Source organism: Cygnus olor, chromosome 1, assembly GCF_009769625.2.
Source record: "Cygnus olor isolate bCygOlo1 chromosome 1, bCygOlo1.pri.v2, whole genome shotgun sequence".
In the NCBI taxonomy this organism is placed as follows: Eukaryota; Metazoa; Chordata; class Aves; order Anseriformes; family Anatidae; genus Cygnus; species Cygnus olor.
Window position 1 is genome coordinate 132,056,043 of NC_049169.1, and position 15,642 is coordinate 132,071,684.

Consider the following 15,642-nt stretch of genomic DNA (forward strand, 5'->3'; position numbering starts at 1 on the left):
CTCTCACAAACCCACCAATTCTTCTGCCAGACTCAACAGACGTGAATGTTTTTGTTTATGTTCATTTTTAACTAGAAAATCGTGATGGATTTGACAGCTTTTGCTTAAGTAGCTAGAAGTGGGAAAAGCAGAGGAGAGAGGAGCAAGTTGGAAGCAGCCAGTACAGCCAAAAGTTAAAAGAGTGCTTGCTGTAAGGAAGTTTCATAGTTCTGCTTTGAAAGGAAGCATCCTGACTGATTTTTGTCCTGACAGGTAAACGTAAAGGAAAACGGCAGTTTCCGTACCGCAAGCACAGCAACCATTTCTTAAACTGCACTCCCACACCGCTGTCTTCTACATGCGTAACTCAACTGACTTGAAGCTCTGCAAGTCACAGCCTTTTAACTCATCCTCCCATTTCAAGCCCTTGCACAGTTTGCAGACCACATCTTACAACATCCAAGATAGCTTTGAGATGGAGCTTCCAATACCAGTGCCACTTCAACTGTTGATGCTCTCGCCACGACAAACCTCTCTGAGCTTCGGCCTTCCAAACCTGGACCACTCGGAGCACACACGAGCGCGGCGGGCACCATGCTGCCAGCGAGTTAAGTCAGAACAGAGAGCTCACCTCACTCAACAGCCGCTGAAGTGCTAAAAGGGAGAGCAGTCCCTTCATCAGGCAGGTTACAAAAGTAAAAAGCAACATCGTCTTCTTGCATCAAAGTCAACAAACTCCACTTTTGTAGGGAGACCCGGGATCCAGCAACCAGACACAACACTCATACCTGAATAGTTTCTGTAACACTGAAAAAAACACCGAACTCCTAAGGTATCTGACAAGGAAAAGAGATAAATAGCAACATGGTACTATTTTAATCCCCAAATATGCATCCTGATATATAATCATTTCCTGCAATTTCTCAATTATCAAACTTAACACAAAGAAAAAGTCCCATCTTTCTCAAAAGACAGACACCTCTCATCAGCTAAGAAGCTGGACAGAGCTTTAATAAGAAGCATCGAATGTGATTTGAAGCATTTTTTTTTTTAATTGCTGGTTAAGATATGTGTTTGAATAAGCCCATACAGCTGAGGAATTTTATTTGTTGCTGTTGATCACCAAGGGAATACGGGCAGAAAACAAAAATGATGAGCACGTCTTCACATAATATCCTTTTAGACCTGAAGAAAGGAATGGAAATTTTGTGGGATGTGGGGGACTAGATTAGAACTCTATTCCTCAGCTGCAGAACAATGGCTCTTAATTTACCAATCAGCTCTTTACACAAATGACTGCATTTATGTTGAAGAGGCCAGTAATTTCCAGGGATTACCACTAAATACTGGTTTTCTGGATAGCAAACTTCACAGTCAAGTTTAAGAATTGTTCATGTCTATGAGCAAACAGCTAACCTGAGGGAGACAACTGCTATTTATATTAGAAAACATCCAGTTTTGATTTATCTGTACACAGCACCATTAAAGCTCTCTCCCCTCCCATGCAGTACAATGCAAGCACTTGCTCTTAGTTTTATGCTTAAGGCCAAAGGGTAAGGAATTACTTAAATGAAAAGTCATAATTTCACTCACTACTAAAATAAGAAATTGATACAAATCACATGGAGAAGTCCTGCATCCAATTAAGAGAGAAGCATTCCTGTAGACAATTTAAATAATTATTAGGTTAAACAAACTACCGTTGACACCTAACCATAGGCAGGAACACGTTAGGAAAGTACAATGGAATTAAGAGAAATAAACAAGTCTGTCTGATAGTGCTGCTTCTTGAAAGACAGCACCTCCAGCTGGGGCATGAATTCAGCACTGATTCAGGAGACAAGAACTCTATCTGCTAAATCAACAACACGTCTTGCAACAGTCCAGGTTTCACTTGGAAATCTTGCCGAAATACCAGCCAAGCCCAGCCTTGATTAGCCTGCAGTGAGATCATAGCTTGAGGAGGTATGGCTGTAGGCCCTTGTAAAGCTGATACTGAAGAGGAATTTATTCAAATGATATATCATTCTTTCTTCAAATGCATGCACTGTATTTTTTCTTACTTTCTAATGTAACAAGGTTAATGCTGACTGCAGGACAACTTCAGAGTTCTTAAGCCGATGGTTGGTACAGGAAGTGAAATGACTTTCTGTCCATCACCCATGATCAATGCTGTGATTGACACTACAAGTTGTGCATCCCAGATAAGGCTCATTTTAAAGTAAAAGTAATCAAGATAATGCAGGTATGGGAGACTTTCACAAGACTCACAGTTGAGCACCCTGACTTTTCATTAGTTCCAGTAAGACCTTTCTATTCAGAGCTTACTTTGTTTCTTTAAAAAGAAGAAACAAAGTGAGATCCATGTCTTGTGAGACTTCTAATTAAACTCCTCAAAGTAGTCATCTCACCTTCTGTTGAAACACACACATTGCTATAAAAAGCAAGTCCTTCCTTTCAAGATGTCAATTTAGGCAAGAACAAGCTGCCTTTGGGCAACGTTTTGGCACATTATCAGACACACATGCAGAGATCACAAAAAACTTAAAGCATTTTTTAAAGGACATGTAAATAACATTAAGCGACAAAACGCTGATTTTTTTCTTAAATATAAGCAACACCACTTGCACGTGGGTGGGGCAAGTTTTAGACCAGCTATGTTTAAAGATCGAGCAAGCCATATCACGTACCGCTTTCCTCTGCGCCTCTGCAGCTACCACAGAAAGCGGTAAGGAACTAAAAAAATGGAAAGAGGCTTTCAGCTGGCAGGTGAACTCGATATTCTGCCTACCTGTTCCAGGACCATCCCTCCGAGTCTCGTCTCGGTTACAGAAAGCGAGGCGACGGGGAGCCAGGGAAGCCCGCTCCCCCCAGGGGCACAGCCTGTTACCCAGCACCAGCAGCGTGACTCCGGGCTGACCTCTCGCCGCGCTGCCTGCGTGCGGCATTTTTTCTCCCGACATTCCAGTGGCTGCACACATGCTTATCTCCCTGCTGAGACTGAAAACATAGATTTTCTCCTGCTTAGCGTGCCTTTCCCTCAGCGATTATTGGCAGTTTGGTGGATCAAAGGACACTATTAGCTTGAAATCTAGTCAATTAAAACAAGAAGTTCCCAAATCGGTTTTGCAGCTCTTCTTGCCCTGGTGCCCCCCATGGCACTCGTTACAAAAACATTTCCCTTCCTGGTAGCAAGTGAAATAGCCACACGACCAGGGAAACTAACATCCAAGAAGTTTGCTGTACAAAAAGTGCTGCAAAATGAACAACAGAAGTTTGTTCACTGATTTTTCAACTACAGTATTTTCTGGTGCTGTTTTTCGGACAGTTCTGGTAGTTGTCCCATAGAGGGTAAAGACAGCAGGAAATATTTACACCACAGACTTCCTGACATTTACGTAAAGGTGCAACTTTCTTCAAAGGCCGACCTTGCTTTAGAGATGGTGGTAGGAACAGAGACGGGCAGAATTTTAGAAATCCCCCTTAAGTAGCTGCTATCTGAAACTCCATTCACACCTTGTCACATTCCTCTCCTTAAAAAGCGGCACTTCACGTCATACATCTTCACTTCCCCAGAACAGCCCTGGACTTAAATGAGACAGAGCTTAATACTCAGCTCACACTCAAGCACAGTTTTGAATCCACAAAATCAGAGTTTTTCCATGGGTATTTTGAGGTATTTTGGGGTAAAAACAGCCACCAGTGTACTCAATAAGGGATGGAGCTTGCAATGGCAGAGGAGGGCGTAGCGATGAAGTGGCATTCCCCTTCTCTGTGACAGCCCAGCAATCTGCACTTTAACTCAGGAAGACTCAGGTTCAGGTCTCTCTTCAGCCAAAAAGAGAGAAACTTTACATCTCCACTGCAAGGAGGGACATTTTTAATCACCTGGTACTAATTTATTCTTTCTAGTGGTTTTCCACCCCTAGAAGCTGTACAGAAAAACAAAACACAACACACACCAAGATGGGTGAGCGAAACCAAGGGCAAGGTTTTGCACTTAAAGAATTCGGAGTCTGGGGGATGTCGGTGACACAATCTTCAGTCCAGTCAAAACTCCTCTTTATACTTGCATCCAAAAACTGCAAGTGAAAACGTACTCCAAAACCTTAGACCCAAGGACAGGATCCCGGCTGTACCTTAATCCAAGATCACGAACGATAGACCCAAATTTCTCTTCCACACAGTGAAATGGTTTCAGGAGGTATCAAGGCTGTGGTTCCACATAACCATGCCTCGGGTGGCAGACCCACTTGAAAAGGTTCCCATTCCCAGACACTTCTTTCCACCTACCACAGCCACATCCTCATGCCACAAATATTTAAAGCTTGTTACTTAATACCTAGGCAACAATATGAGTAAGTATCACTGATCAGTAGCACTTGTTAGCCATTACCAGAAAGGTGGAATTATTTGATTTGGCACTTGATAGCTACTAGATGCGGAGTAAGTAGCTCTTTTCTCCTTTCCTCACATGCTTCCAGTTTTTATACTCTGTTATTCAGGATACTGGTAAGAGGCCAACAGATGCACAGTCACTTTTCAGCATATGTATCTGTTGACATAGACTGTTGTATTTTGGAAAACAGCAGTAGGGAAGAGACCTAGAAAAGCTGATCTAAAAAGACCTAACTTGAAGAGTCGTTAGTAAAATAACACCAAGAGTAGAAGAAGGGAACCAACTGGAAAGCCCTCAATGAAACAAGCTAAAAAGAAATAGGAATAGAATAATTCCTGCTGTGGATAAAACAGGACTGGTTGACCTCTGACACTCTTTATGTACTTCTAAAATAAGAACAAGCAGAATTCAATGAACCTGTAGGCCAAGAGCATATATTTATTTCCTACAGATCTTAAGCAAAATGTTTTTCTAATGTGGATTTTTCTCAGTTCCATATAGATCTGTTTTAACGTGTTTTTGACTGCGACAAGAAAGCCCTCTTAATAAAACCCAACAACTGTTGGGATAGGGATTCTTGAGTCAAAACACATCCAGATGAAAAACATTTTCCAGAAAACACGATGTATTATTTTAATTCATGCCCAATACACCGAGGTTAGACCTGCGAGTATAAAAGGGCACTAAAAAAAAACAAAAAACAGCGCATACCTACCCAGGAGCCTCCCTCTCCCCGTCTCTGGAGCGTGGATTTGGTCACTATCCACAAGACCTTTTGTTCAGAGGGCTGGGATGCGAAAGGTCACCCTAACTGCTTTGAACGTGCCAGTGCAACAGCAGCGGAGGAAACCCAGTGTCAGCACCGGGAGCTTCGGCCTCACGCTCTCCTTCCTTCTCCAGACGGATGGAGCCCCAGGAGGGCTCCCAACACCCTACCGACTTCTCCGCACCCCAGCTGCCAGCACACACAACTATTTCACCGGGTTTTAACGGGAAGTAAGGAAGGGGTGCAGGACTGCGGAGCAGCACACTGTGCCCTCGAAGGCGAAACCGAGCTGCGAGGCTGGCGTCGCGCAGCCACCTGTTGCCCCAACCCCACCTCCATGCCCTCCCGAGGCCCCACCGATGGAGGGGCGAGGTGCTGAGGAGCCCCCGGGCACCACCTGCCTCCGCTGTCAGCGCCGCGGGCGAGGCGCCCAACATGGAGGCGACCGGAGCCCCCTGTCCTCCCCACTCCTCCCGTCCCCTCCCCGCGCCTCACCTTGGTGATGATGAGGGGCTCGCCGTGCTCCCGCCCGCCCTTCAGGGTGAAGCCCCACGGCGCGCCGCCGCTCAGCAGCACCTCCACCAGCTTGTAGCCCTCGGCCGCCCGCTGCTCCACCATCACCACCACCGGCCCCGGCTCCACCAGCGCAGCGCCGAGGCGCGGGTCGCCGCCGGGCAGCCGCTCCCGCCCGCTCCGCAGCCCCACGTCCTCCATGGCGGGGCCGGGGCCGGGGACGGAGCCGGAGCTGGGGCCGGGGCTCCGCTGCCTCTGCCAGCCGCTCCCCGGGGCGAGCCAGCCCGCCGAGCCCCCTAGCCGCCCCGTAGTGCCGGCCCCATCGGCGGCGGGCGGGCTGCCCCCTCCTTCCTTCCCCGCCCTCTCCTCCTCCTCCTCCTCGGCAGCCCGCTGTATTGTTTCACGCCGAGGCCAAAGCCCAGCGGCGGGGGGCCGGCTCCAACTTGCGGCAACTTGGCGGCGGGACGCCCGCGGGAGGCTCCCCCGCCCACCTCCTCTGGCCCCGAAAAGAGAGCGACACCCGCTGCCCGCCGCGGAGAGCCCCCCGCCTTCCCCCTCCTTCCCCCGCACCCCAAAGGGGCAGCCCCGCAGCGCGACCCCCGCGGCCGAGGAGGAGGAGCGGGGAGCGGCCAGACAAAGGCGGCGGTGGCGGCGGTAGTGGTGGTGGTGGCGAGGGGCCGTGCCTCGCCCCGTCCGTCCCCAGACAAAAGCGGCGAGCAGGTGGAGGGAGGGAGGGAACGAAGGAAAGGAAGGAGAGCGGCCGCCCCGCTCCGGCCCCGCGGTGCCAGGCAGGGAGAGGAGGCAGGCGGAGGGGGGCGCCGGCGGCCGCCGCCGGGCTCGGAGAGGGCGGGCAGCACGGAGGACAGGTCAACCCGGGCGGCCGCCGGGAGAGCCGCGGGGGGCAGTCGAGGGCGGCGCTTGCTCGAGGTCCTTCCCGGCCGTTCCCCCGCCTCGGAGCGGCTCCGCCACCTGTGGGCCGGAGGAGCTGGGAGCCCGCCCTGCTCCCTCCCCGAGACCCTCTGGTGGCTGAGGTGAGGCGAGGCGAGGCCCCGATCTCAACAAACTAAACAAACAAACAAACAAACAAAACAACCTAAAATGACGAACTCTTCCGTCCCATCAGCTCACCTGCACAAAGACTGTCAAAAAAGTTTGGTGCGGAAGAGTGAGGCAGGATTCAAAGCGCTCATCTTCGGACAGTTTTGTGGGTGGGTGATAAAAGCCGGGTTTGAGGTTGTCTGATGTCCTCACTGGGTTAGTGGTGGGGCTGGGAGTGATGTGCTTATCTCTGGCTAGACTTCATTCTCTCTGCTTAATTGCATCACCTTATATGAGGTTTCAGTGGCTGAAATTAGGACCAGATTTGGCCTGGAATGCTTGAGTACCAGCACACAGCAGTCATTTGCTTCTCAACCAAACAGGTGAAATACTGCTTTATCTAAGATATGCAGGAAAATCTATGTTTTATTTTCTGAAGGACTGATGAACCTTAAGATACTTCCATAGGTGACAGTCTCAGGGAGGTGCACAGCATAAACAGTGGGATTTCAAGGTCTTGTAATGCATGTTCATATATGTTGCTTCTGGAAGTGACCATTGTGTCCCACTAGCTGCTGCTTCAGCTGTTTTACTCCAGTGGTGGGTTACCGTAAACTCAGTATATTTCCTCAGAAAACTCCAGCCTTGCTCTAAAGACAACATTTTGTTTCAATCATGCCTTCAATGTTATCTGCAGTACAGTTCTGTAATACCCAACGAAAAATTTGGTTTCAGAGTTGAGAGCGTCTGATCCCAGCAGCAGATGGGAGGACATATGGATAGGAGAGAAATACTTGGTTAGGGGGATTGATGTTCCCTCATGACCAAGGTGCAAAAAGAACCATGGGGAAGGGGACTCAAATGGCACCAGCTTACACAAATTTGTAATAAACACCCTGCTATATCCAAGCCTTGTACCAAATCTGTGTATTGCATGAAGCTATGTGAGGCCTCAAATACCTTGCAGATCCTCATTCAGATTTTTTCTTTAATTCTTTTTTACTATATGGACAAATGCTGTTTATAAGACGAATTAAACAAAACACAGGTAATGAGAAGTGTAGTTTTCTCTGTATCCTGTCTTCAGTTGTGCTTTTAGTCTGAGGCAAAGTCTTCAGTTATGTTTGTACGATGCATATCAGGTTGTCCACTCAGCAATGTAATACTCAATAACCTATAGCTAGAAGTTTTAAAGAGCTGTAGTGTACAATTTAGTTGTTTATAAGCACACAGTACAAGTGATGATGAAAGATCCACAATAACAATTTGAGCTTTAACGCATATTGAAATGAAATCAAAATATAATAGCTTGCATCATAGACAAGAAAATTGTGCTGCAAGAAATGTCGTCTTTGGTTGTATCCCCTAACCTTCAACTGCCAAACATTCATTCTTCTTCATCTTGAACTTTTTGTTGTTCATAAGAAGTTAAAGATTTGCATTACTTTTCTGCCTTTTTGACTTGGTCTTACAAGTCCAGTATTGAAGAATGATGATTTTAAAATTGGAGTATTTAGAGTCAGGAACTGATATCTATACTAGAGAATCCAAGTGAAAATATTCAAACTCTGCTGCCGTCATTTACATCAGTGGATGATGGGGACATGCATAGCTCTTTGAAAAGCAGTTGCCTAAAGAACGATTATCTGAAAGCTTTCATGCTCCCAATTACAGGAGACCTCAGTAAAGAACCATTTTCTAGCTAACACTTGCTTAGAGCCTGAGTGTCTGACAGTTGTTCTTCTAGTGGATCCTGTGGTTGACAGCTCAGAAATCAGACTTCCTTATTTTCCATAACAGAGTTTTTTTCCCGTTTTCTCCTCCAAGAGACCCCTGTATGAAGTTCCTCATACCTGTAAGTTTTACCAGACCAAAGCAAGACATAAGTCCTCCTGTCATATCGGTCAAATTTTTCTCCACATCTTTTATAGCCTCCTTCTCTGTGGGATTTGAAGCTTGTTCAGAACCCTGTTGGAGAGTTTTATTTGTGCTTTTCTTAAAATATTGTGGTAATTTGATTACTTTGATTTCTGTAACTTCTGCCAGCCTTCACAGGGTTTCAGTTAGTCATAAAGAACAAAGGATTCAGTAAATATGTTCTAAAATACTACTTCTCATTTGAGTGATAACAATGCTAATGATAGCTATATTTTCTGACAAAACCCTGGAAGTCTCTAAGCAATTCCCCTTCAATCTTGTTTTCACTTGTCAAATGTTGCCTAAATATACAAACGTTAGTAATACAAGATAGAAATTAAAAGATACATTAGTGGGCCATAAACATATGGAGGGAAGTGACAGACTTTTTCATGCTGAGGACAGAGAATAATGCAGCTATGACTGATGTTGTATAACAGGTATTCTGTTCTGTAATCATGTGTGTTATTAATATTATCAAAGCTACTTTGCAGTGATGAACAAAACTTACCTAAATGCCTCCTCCTGCCATGCACAAGGAGCTATCAAACTTTATTAAGTCATGGTTCCCACAAACTCAGTTTGAAAAAAAAAAGCCTTCTGCAATAAAACAGATTCCTTCCACAGTACTTCTGTGCAGACCTTGGTACTTGAAGTTTAATTAACATTTTCAAGTGAAATTTCGTTCCACAGAGTTTACTAGGCCTTCATTCTTTCTGTTGCACAGATTGCGTACATGTTGCCTACTTAGCCATTGAGACTGCCAAAACTGTGAATAAATTCCTCTATAGTAGGATTTTTTAAAGACAATATCAAACACATGTTGTTAACACACAGCCTACTTCACCTTTATGGCTATAAGACACATTATCTTTTCCTTAAGGCACTGAATTGCACAGGACACCTGCAGAATGACTGGAATAGGCATTTTATTTTCCATGTTAAGAGCATTCATTGCACTGGACCTTACAATGCCAGGTGTTCTGTGTGTTTTGTTTTGTTTTGTTTTGTTTTGTTTTTCCAGCAGCAGAGATATTTGAAAGAAGTCGTAGCTGCAGAGTACAGACCTGAGGTGAGCTAGGCCTTTACCATCACCCTCTGTTTGTTACCACGGCTTTCCTGGAGCTTACCATCTAACATCACAGTTAGGTGAAGAGACAAAGTGCCTCAGCCATTTGAAATAATAAAAAAAATTGATGCCCTAGGACATGCATAGTTCAGCAACAATTTAAGTTAAGATGCTGGGCTGTGAAATGGAACAGATTAGCTATGGCCCATTTTTCTTCAGCCCAGTTAAAGGGTTTGCAACCTCCAGCAGAGTCTGAGCAGACTCGTCCACATCCTCAGTGCCATCTGCCTAAATGCCTCGCTGTTTGGTGATGGTGCTAACACAACTTCTTCCATGTGGTCAGTTGCATTGTTGCTTTTAGTCACCAGTGGTGGAAGAAATGTTGATACATAGACATGTATCTGTACTTCAGTCTCTGTAGTGAAAACAAAAGGATTCAAAACCTTCTTTCCTAAAAGCTAGTGTTTTGTGAGAATACTGTAAATCCAGTGAGAGTGCTGACAGACTTGAGGGGAAAAATGGATTACAAGGCATGAGTTATGGACTTGCCTATTTTATTCCCAAAGAGGTCTCTGTAGATGTCAATTCCCCTGGCACAGCAATCTGTTATATAGCTGTTGAAATCTGTAGGGTTTGTGTGCATATATTGCATGGGGAGCAAAAGGATCCTTCCTATATAACATCGAGGGGACATTTAGTGAAACATATCGTGAAAATCTAGTGTCTTTGAAACTAACCATCACAGAGACCAAAATAACTGAAATAGTGATAAGAATTTCCTCTAGCAGAAGGTTTTGTTTTGTTTTTTGGTAAAGTAATTCAAGGGGTGGCAAGCTGCTGGCAGTTTATTGTGGAGTCTGAAAGTCCTGAGAACCTGGAGAAACAGGTTGTGTAGCAGCCCAAGAGACAGACATCCTGGCATAGCTGGAAACCGGGAGGGTTTACTTTGGAAACCTGCCATGTTCCTTCTGATGGATTCAGCATAATCACGCTCTTCTGCTGAACACTTTGATTTCAACAAATTACCCCTTTTCCCAGAATGAAAAATACCATGTTGAAAAACTCCAGCTGGATGTCTCCTTTGTGATTTAGACACTTTAAATCCTTTCCCAAGTGTGTCTTGTTTCTCCTGTATTGCAAATAAGGCTTCATCAGCACATAATTAGTGCTGGATAAACCTTTAGAAGTTCTTAACCTTTCAGATAAATACTCAAATATGTGTTGAATTCTTCAGTTCTTTAGGACCGAAAAATAGTTTTGTGTTCTTTTTCTAGGGCTTTTTATAAAGCTGAAATTTGTGAAATAGCATTTCATATGAGATTCTGGTATATCTATCCTCATAAAGTTTTTTGATTCAAACTTTTTTCAGGTCTTACTCAAAATGCTGGATCTTGAGACATGGACCATTTTGTTGTCAAAGTAAACCAGGATTTTTGCAACATCTAGGTCTTAGCTGCAGGGATAACTCTAGGAGGGAAAAGTCTCCATTTTTCTACCTGTAATGCTGAATAGAAGAGACCAGGGGAGTGGTCTGTTTCAGTGGCAACTAACTCAAATTTGCCTTGATTCCCACTATTCTTGCAGCTGATTTCCACTGGAACAGACCTGTCTTGGAAAGGCAGAGTTGGCTCAGGCAGAGCAGGCAGTGAGTGAGCAGCGAAGAGCAGGGGCAGTCAGAGGCATAGCTCAAGCCTACTCTCTGAACTCCTTTTGTTTGGCACTGTACCCCCAGATTGCATCAGCACGGTCCTGTAACAGTCCTGCTGTCAAAGATCCACAGAGAACAGTTTCCAGACTGGTTTCATCGGGGGAGAAGAAACCTTCACGTGGACACCAGTGGCGCACCCAAGTGGTGTGTGCAGAACACCAAGTGGGGATGCAAAGATGCTCGTACCTAACAAATACATACGTGGTGCACAAGTCCACTGATGTAGATAAACCCCTACTGTTCACAATGCCTTAATCTTCCAGCTTTGGAGCAGTATCAGGAAGCCATGTAGTATGGCCCTTTACAGGCACTTCCAGAATAACTTTAAAACTGGCTGGATAGCCAGACTCCTGTGTAATTTCTCCTGAAATGCAGCATGTCATGAACTGCACCACCAAGTCCTTACACTCTGCCTTCACACTCAAGGCATGCTTGCATACCCTTCACACCTGCATCTGCTGGGTAGCCAGATTATAAAAAGAAGGAGAAAAGAGAAGGAAAATTGGCACAGGTCTGGCCCAGTGATGTAATTTCAAGCAAGTCTTGTAATGGAGAGCATGGCCTCTGGAAATCAGTGCCCTTTGCAGCCAACTGTTGTTGCCACAGAGTTGCTCCCTACCATGTGGGGGCATGTTAGCAGCACATCATCAGAAATGCTTTGTACCTCGGAGCAACTGGCTGAGGGTTAGAGAGCTCACCGTGGAACAAACTGTGGCTGTGGGTGACCAAGAGAAAAAAGCACAAGATTTGCTAATAGAAATATTCTTGGCTTAGATCTTGAGGCTGATTAGACCTGTAGGCAGAGAAAAATGAGACCAGTGCTGATTTCTATAATCCATAACATGCTTCAGGACTTAACATTTTCATGATTTTGCATGATAACAAAATTGGAAGTCAAACAAAAGGGCAATAGCAACTCTCATGTGGTAGCAAAGTCAGAAGACTACATACAACCTAGCAGGAGGTGAACAGGTAACCGATTTTCCCTAGGGACGGGGTTTTCATCTGGCAGTCAAATTCAGGCACAAGTTAAGTCATGCCTCAGGCCAGAGTTCCTCTGGTGTCTGTATACCTGTTCCTTTTCCAGCTCCTGCACTGGAGCCCTCTGTCAAACCATATTACCGGGTATCAGGCTACAACTTTACAAGCAAACTAAACATCAGGCTGAGAGCACACAGGTTCAAGCACTGGCACGTGACAGTCCTTGCTGTCCGTGCTGTTTCATTGCTAGCATGCTAACTGGGCAATGCCTGGACACACTGTAGGGGATAGCATAGACCAGTTACTGTTAGGCAGTGTGGACGAAGACAGACTTCTTCAGTGGGGAAGAGAATTTCAGCAGTGTGTGTGTACACATGTGTATGTTATATAGCTATATTTTGGCTATGTATGTGTGGGTTACAGCTGCATCAAGAAGTCCTGCTTCGTTAAGTTCCATCATTTCAGTGAAGCATCATTTGTGACATTCATTCTTGCCGCTGCATTTCTGATCTCAGTACATTAAAAAATGTTTTTCATTGTCCATCCTCTTTGACGGTACGTCGTGTAATAACATTCTCTATACAAACGGTGCTGTGCCACTTGGCCTTTTATGTGGCCAAAAATTGGCACTGGCCCATTTTAATTACTTGAGTGACGTAGTCTCAGGGGCTAACAAGCAGACTTTAAACCATTTAAACTCTGATATCACAACATCTTATATCTAAATTTCATACTCAGAGATGATCACTGGAGCAGAGATGAACAGGGAAAATGCCAAAAAGAGGGTTTCAAATGCTCTTTGTTCAGAGAATGCTGTGAAATAAGCTTTTTAAAGGGTAGATAAATAGCAAGAGGCCAGAGTATGCACAAGAGCAGACAAAAGCCTCGTAATCTGCTATTTTTCACTTGGACTTTGTCTTCATTTGCTAGCTAACCCCAAACAGACCTTCCCTTTTTCTGCCTATCAGCGACGTGTAAATAAATCTCTCCGTGCGTTCTATAAATAGTCCCAATTCCTTCATTACAAATGACCTTTCTACTCTCTGCTTGGTTACAGAGAACTTGAACTGTGTCCAGGTGGAAGTCTTAGGATGCAGCATTTCGTGACCGTACCTCTAAGCATGGATGCAGCATGAAGTGAGTGCTCATGAATCGCAGCGCTATAGCAGGTTGCCCTAAAACATCAGGTATGCACAAACGGCTGTGATTTTACAGGAGTCTGGCAATGTTATGGCTGATGTAAGGCCAGTTTGAGCATGCCTGTGAGTCCACATGGTCAGGAGCTCTTTCTGTGCATGCCACTTCCCCATAGGCTGTCATGCCCTTTTGTGCTAAAGGCACAGATGTGCTCTCCTCTCTCCAGAGCCTAAGGCAAAAAAGTTAGCTGCTGTTGGGAGATTTGAGGAGATCCTTCTGAGTCATGCAAATGAGAAATAGTGTCAACACTCAGATTTCAACATTTTCCTGGCTTATGTTGGACTTAGAAAGGTTAAGGCTGTTGTGGGAGGTACTGCTTCATTAACCTCGGTTTTGTCCACAGCGTGGCGTTTACTCACAGCACTGTTAGTAATGTCCTGGGGAAACAGGTTGGGGGGCTTCTTTTTATTGCCCCTCTTCCATGAGAACACAGCTCCTGTTACAACCCCAAAGGTTAATTTCTTTTGAAAGTCCGAAATATGGAATATTTCTTTCAAAATACTCCATTTTCTGAAGCAGTTTCAGGACCAGACAATTTTTTTGCGGTTGTGCTCCCAGAATGCTGACTAATGGGCATACCTGAGGAGCCAGGCTATGATATAGATGGGTAGTGTAGCCCTGTTGCCCACCAGATCAGTGTACCCAGTAAGCTGCTTTGGGTGCCGAGGGGTTAGTCTCATTCCTCTGTCCACCCTGGTCTGGGAAGTCCACCTCTGACAATGAAGCGGTGATCTTCAGTCCTGAAGAACGGAAAAGCCAAGGGTGGTTCCTGCACTGTGATATTTCTGCAGTTACTGCTGAGCTTCCCCTTGATCCCCCAAGCCAGCTAAGGCATGCTTTTGACTCTTCTGCTCATTTCAGAAACGATGAGATAACGATTTGTGGAACAGAAGGTTGCGACTTTCCTTCACCCAGTCTGAAGTTGCTGCATGGCTGACTGCCAGCCATGCAGCCAGTGGAGTGGAGAGAAGTCCTTATGGGATTTCAGAGAAGAATGATGGGTGGACCCTGTGGTCTGCAGCTGGACTGTATGCTTGGACTGTCAGAATTCCCTTCAACGTCTGGTTACGGTGTTCACCAAGACCATCTAGCTGGCCATGGCGCCATGGTATGCTGACATTTTTAGTGATCTAATTAACAGGTCCTTGGAGACTTTTTTTGCATTGTAAGAGCTATGAAATTAGTGCTATATTTTGATTTGGTTACATAGGCTGGGCTGGGAACAGAGGTTTTGAAATTGTTTTCTTGTGCTAATGGGCTTTGGAAATTTAACTTTTGGTAGCAGGGGATATAACCTAATGAGATCCCACAGTCTAACAATCTTAATGAGGATATAAGAATATCCCACCTAATTTCTCCTGATGGAATCAACTAACATAACTTCTAAACAAGAATATGGAAGTAGTGGCACCTGGGATGCCTTCTAAAGATACTGAGGAGAGGATACACACTCAACATCTTTGTGGACCGTCTCCAGGCTTACAAATATTGAAGTCCAATAATCAGTATCACTGTGTGCAGAAAGGATAATATTTTTTCTTTTCAGTCTTTCATCAGTTGGTTCCCATGCAAACTGTGTCTTGTATAGTCTGTGTAGGTGTGGGACAAGGTCTCTTGCATGTACATGGAAAAGGAGGTATCTTTTTATTCTATGAAGATGACAGTGATTAATGGTGGAATTTGTCCAGAAATGTGGCCACAAAATTTGGCTTAATGCAAGTTCAAAGACTAGTGTGCTCAACGTTGGCATAGAGAAGTGGGGATTTTGTTCTTCAAAACCCTAAGAAATTTTTTTTCTTCTGGTTTATAGATGCATTTTTTTCCATTCAGTTACTTTATGTTTCATCCATATAAACATTGTTTACTAATTTAATGCAAAAGAGGCACAGCTTCAGTAACAAATTTGTGTATGCTTGTTCACAAAAGCCAGGTAGGATAACATTCTTCTGGAGAAGGTATAAAAGAAACCAATAAAATATACATAACATGATTTCATCAGTCAAGTACGCACAATTATTTAGCTGTTCAAACGAACTCATCTTGTGTATATATGTTTTTATTCTTAAAGAAAACAA

General features: G+C 44.8%; 1 protein-coding gene across 2 annotated transcripts in view; it reads right to left on the reverse strand.

Moving 5' to 3' along the window:
• Positions 1-6,455, reverse strand: part of SHROOM2 (shroom family member 2) — a 128,583-nt gene extending 122,128 nt beyond the window's left edge. The window contains exon 1 of one of the 2 annotated variants that reach the window (XM_040533968.1): positions 5,640-6,455. In XM_040533968.1, the coding sequence (XP_040389902.1) occupies positions 5,640-5,858 (219 nt within the window). In that variant the 5' untranslated portion in view covers positions 5,859-6,455. The remainder of the gene's footprint in view (positions 1-5,639) is intronic. The other variant, XM_040533959.1, reaches the window with a different exon arrangement.
• Positions 6,456-15,642: the final 9,187 nt, after the last annotated feature.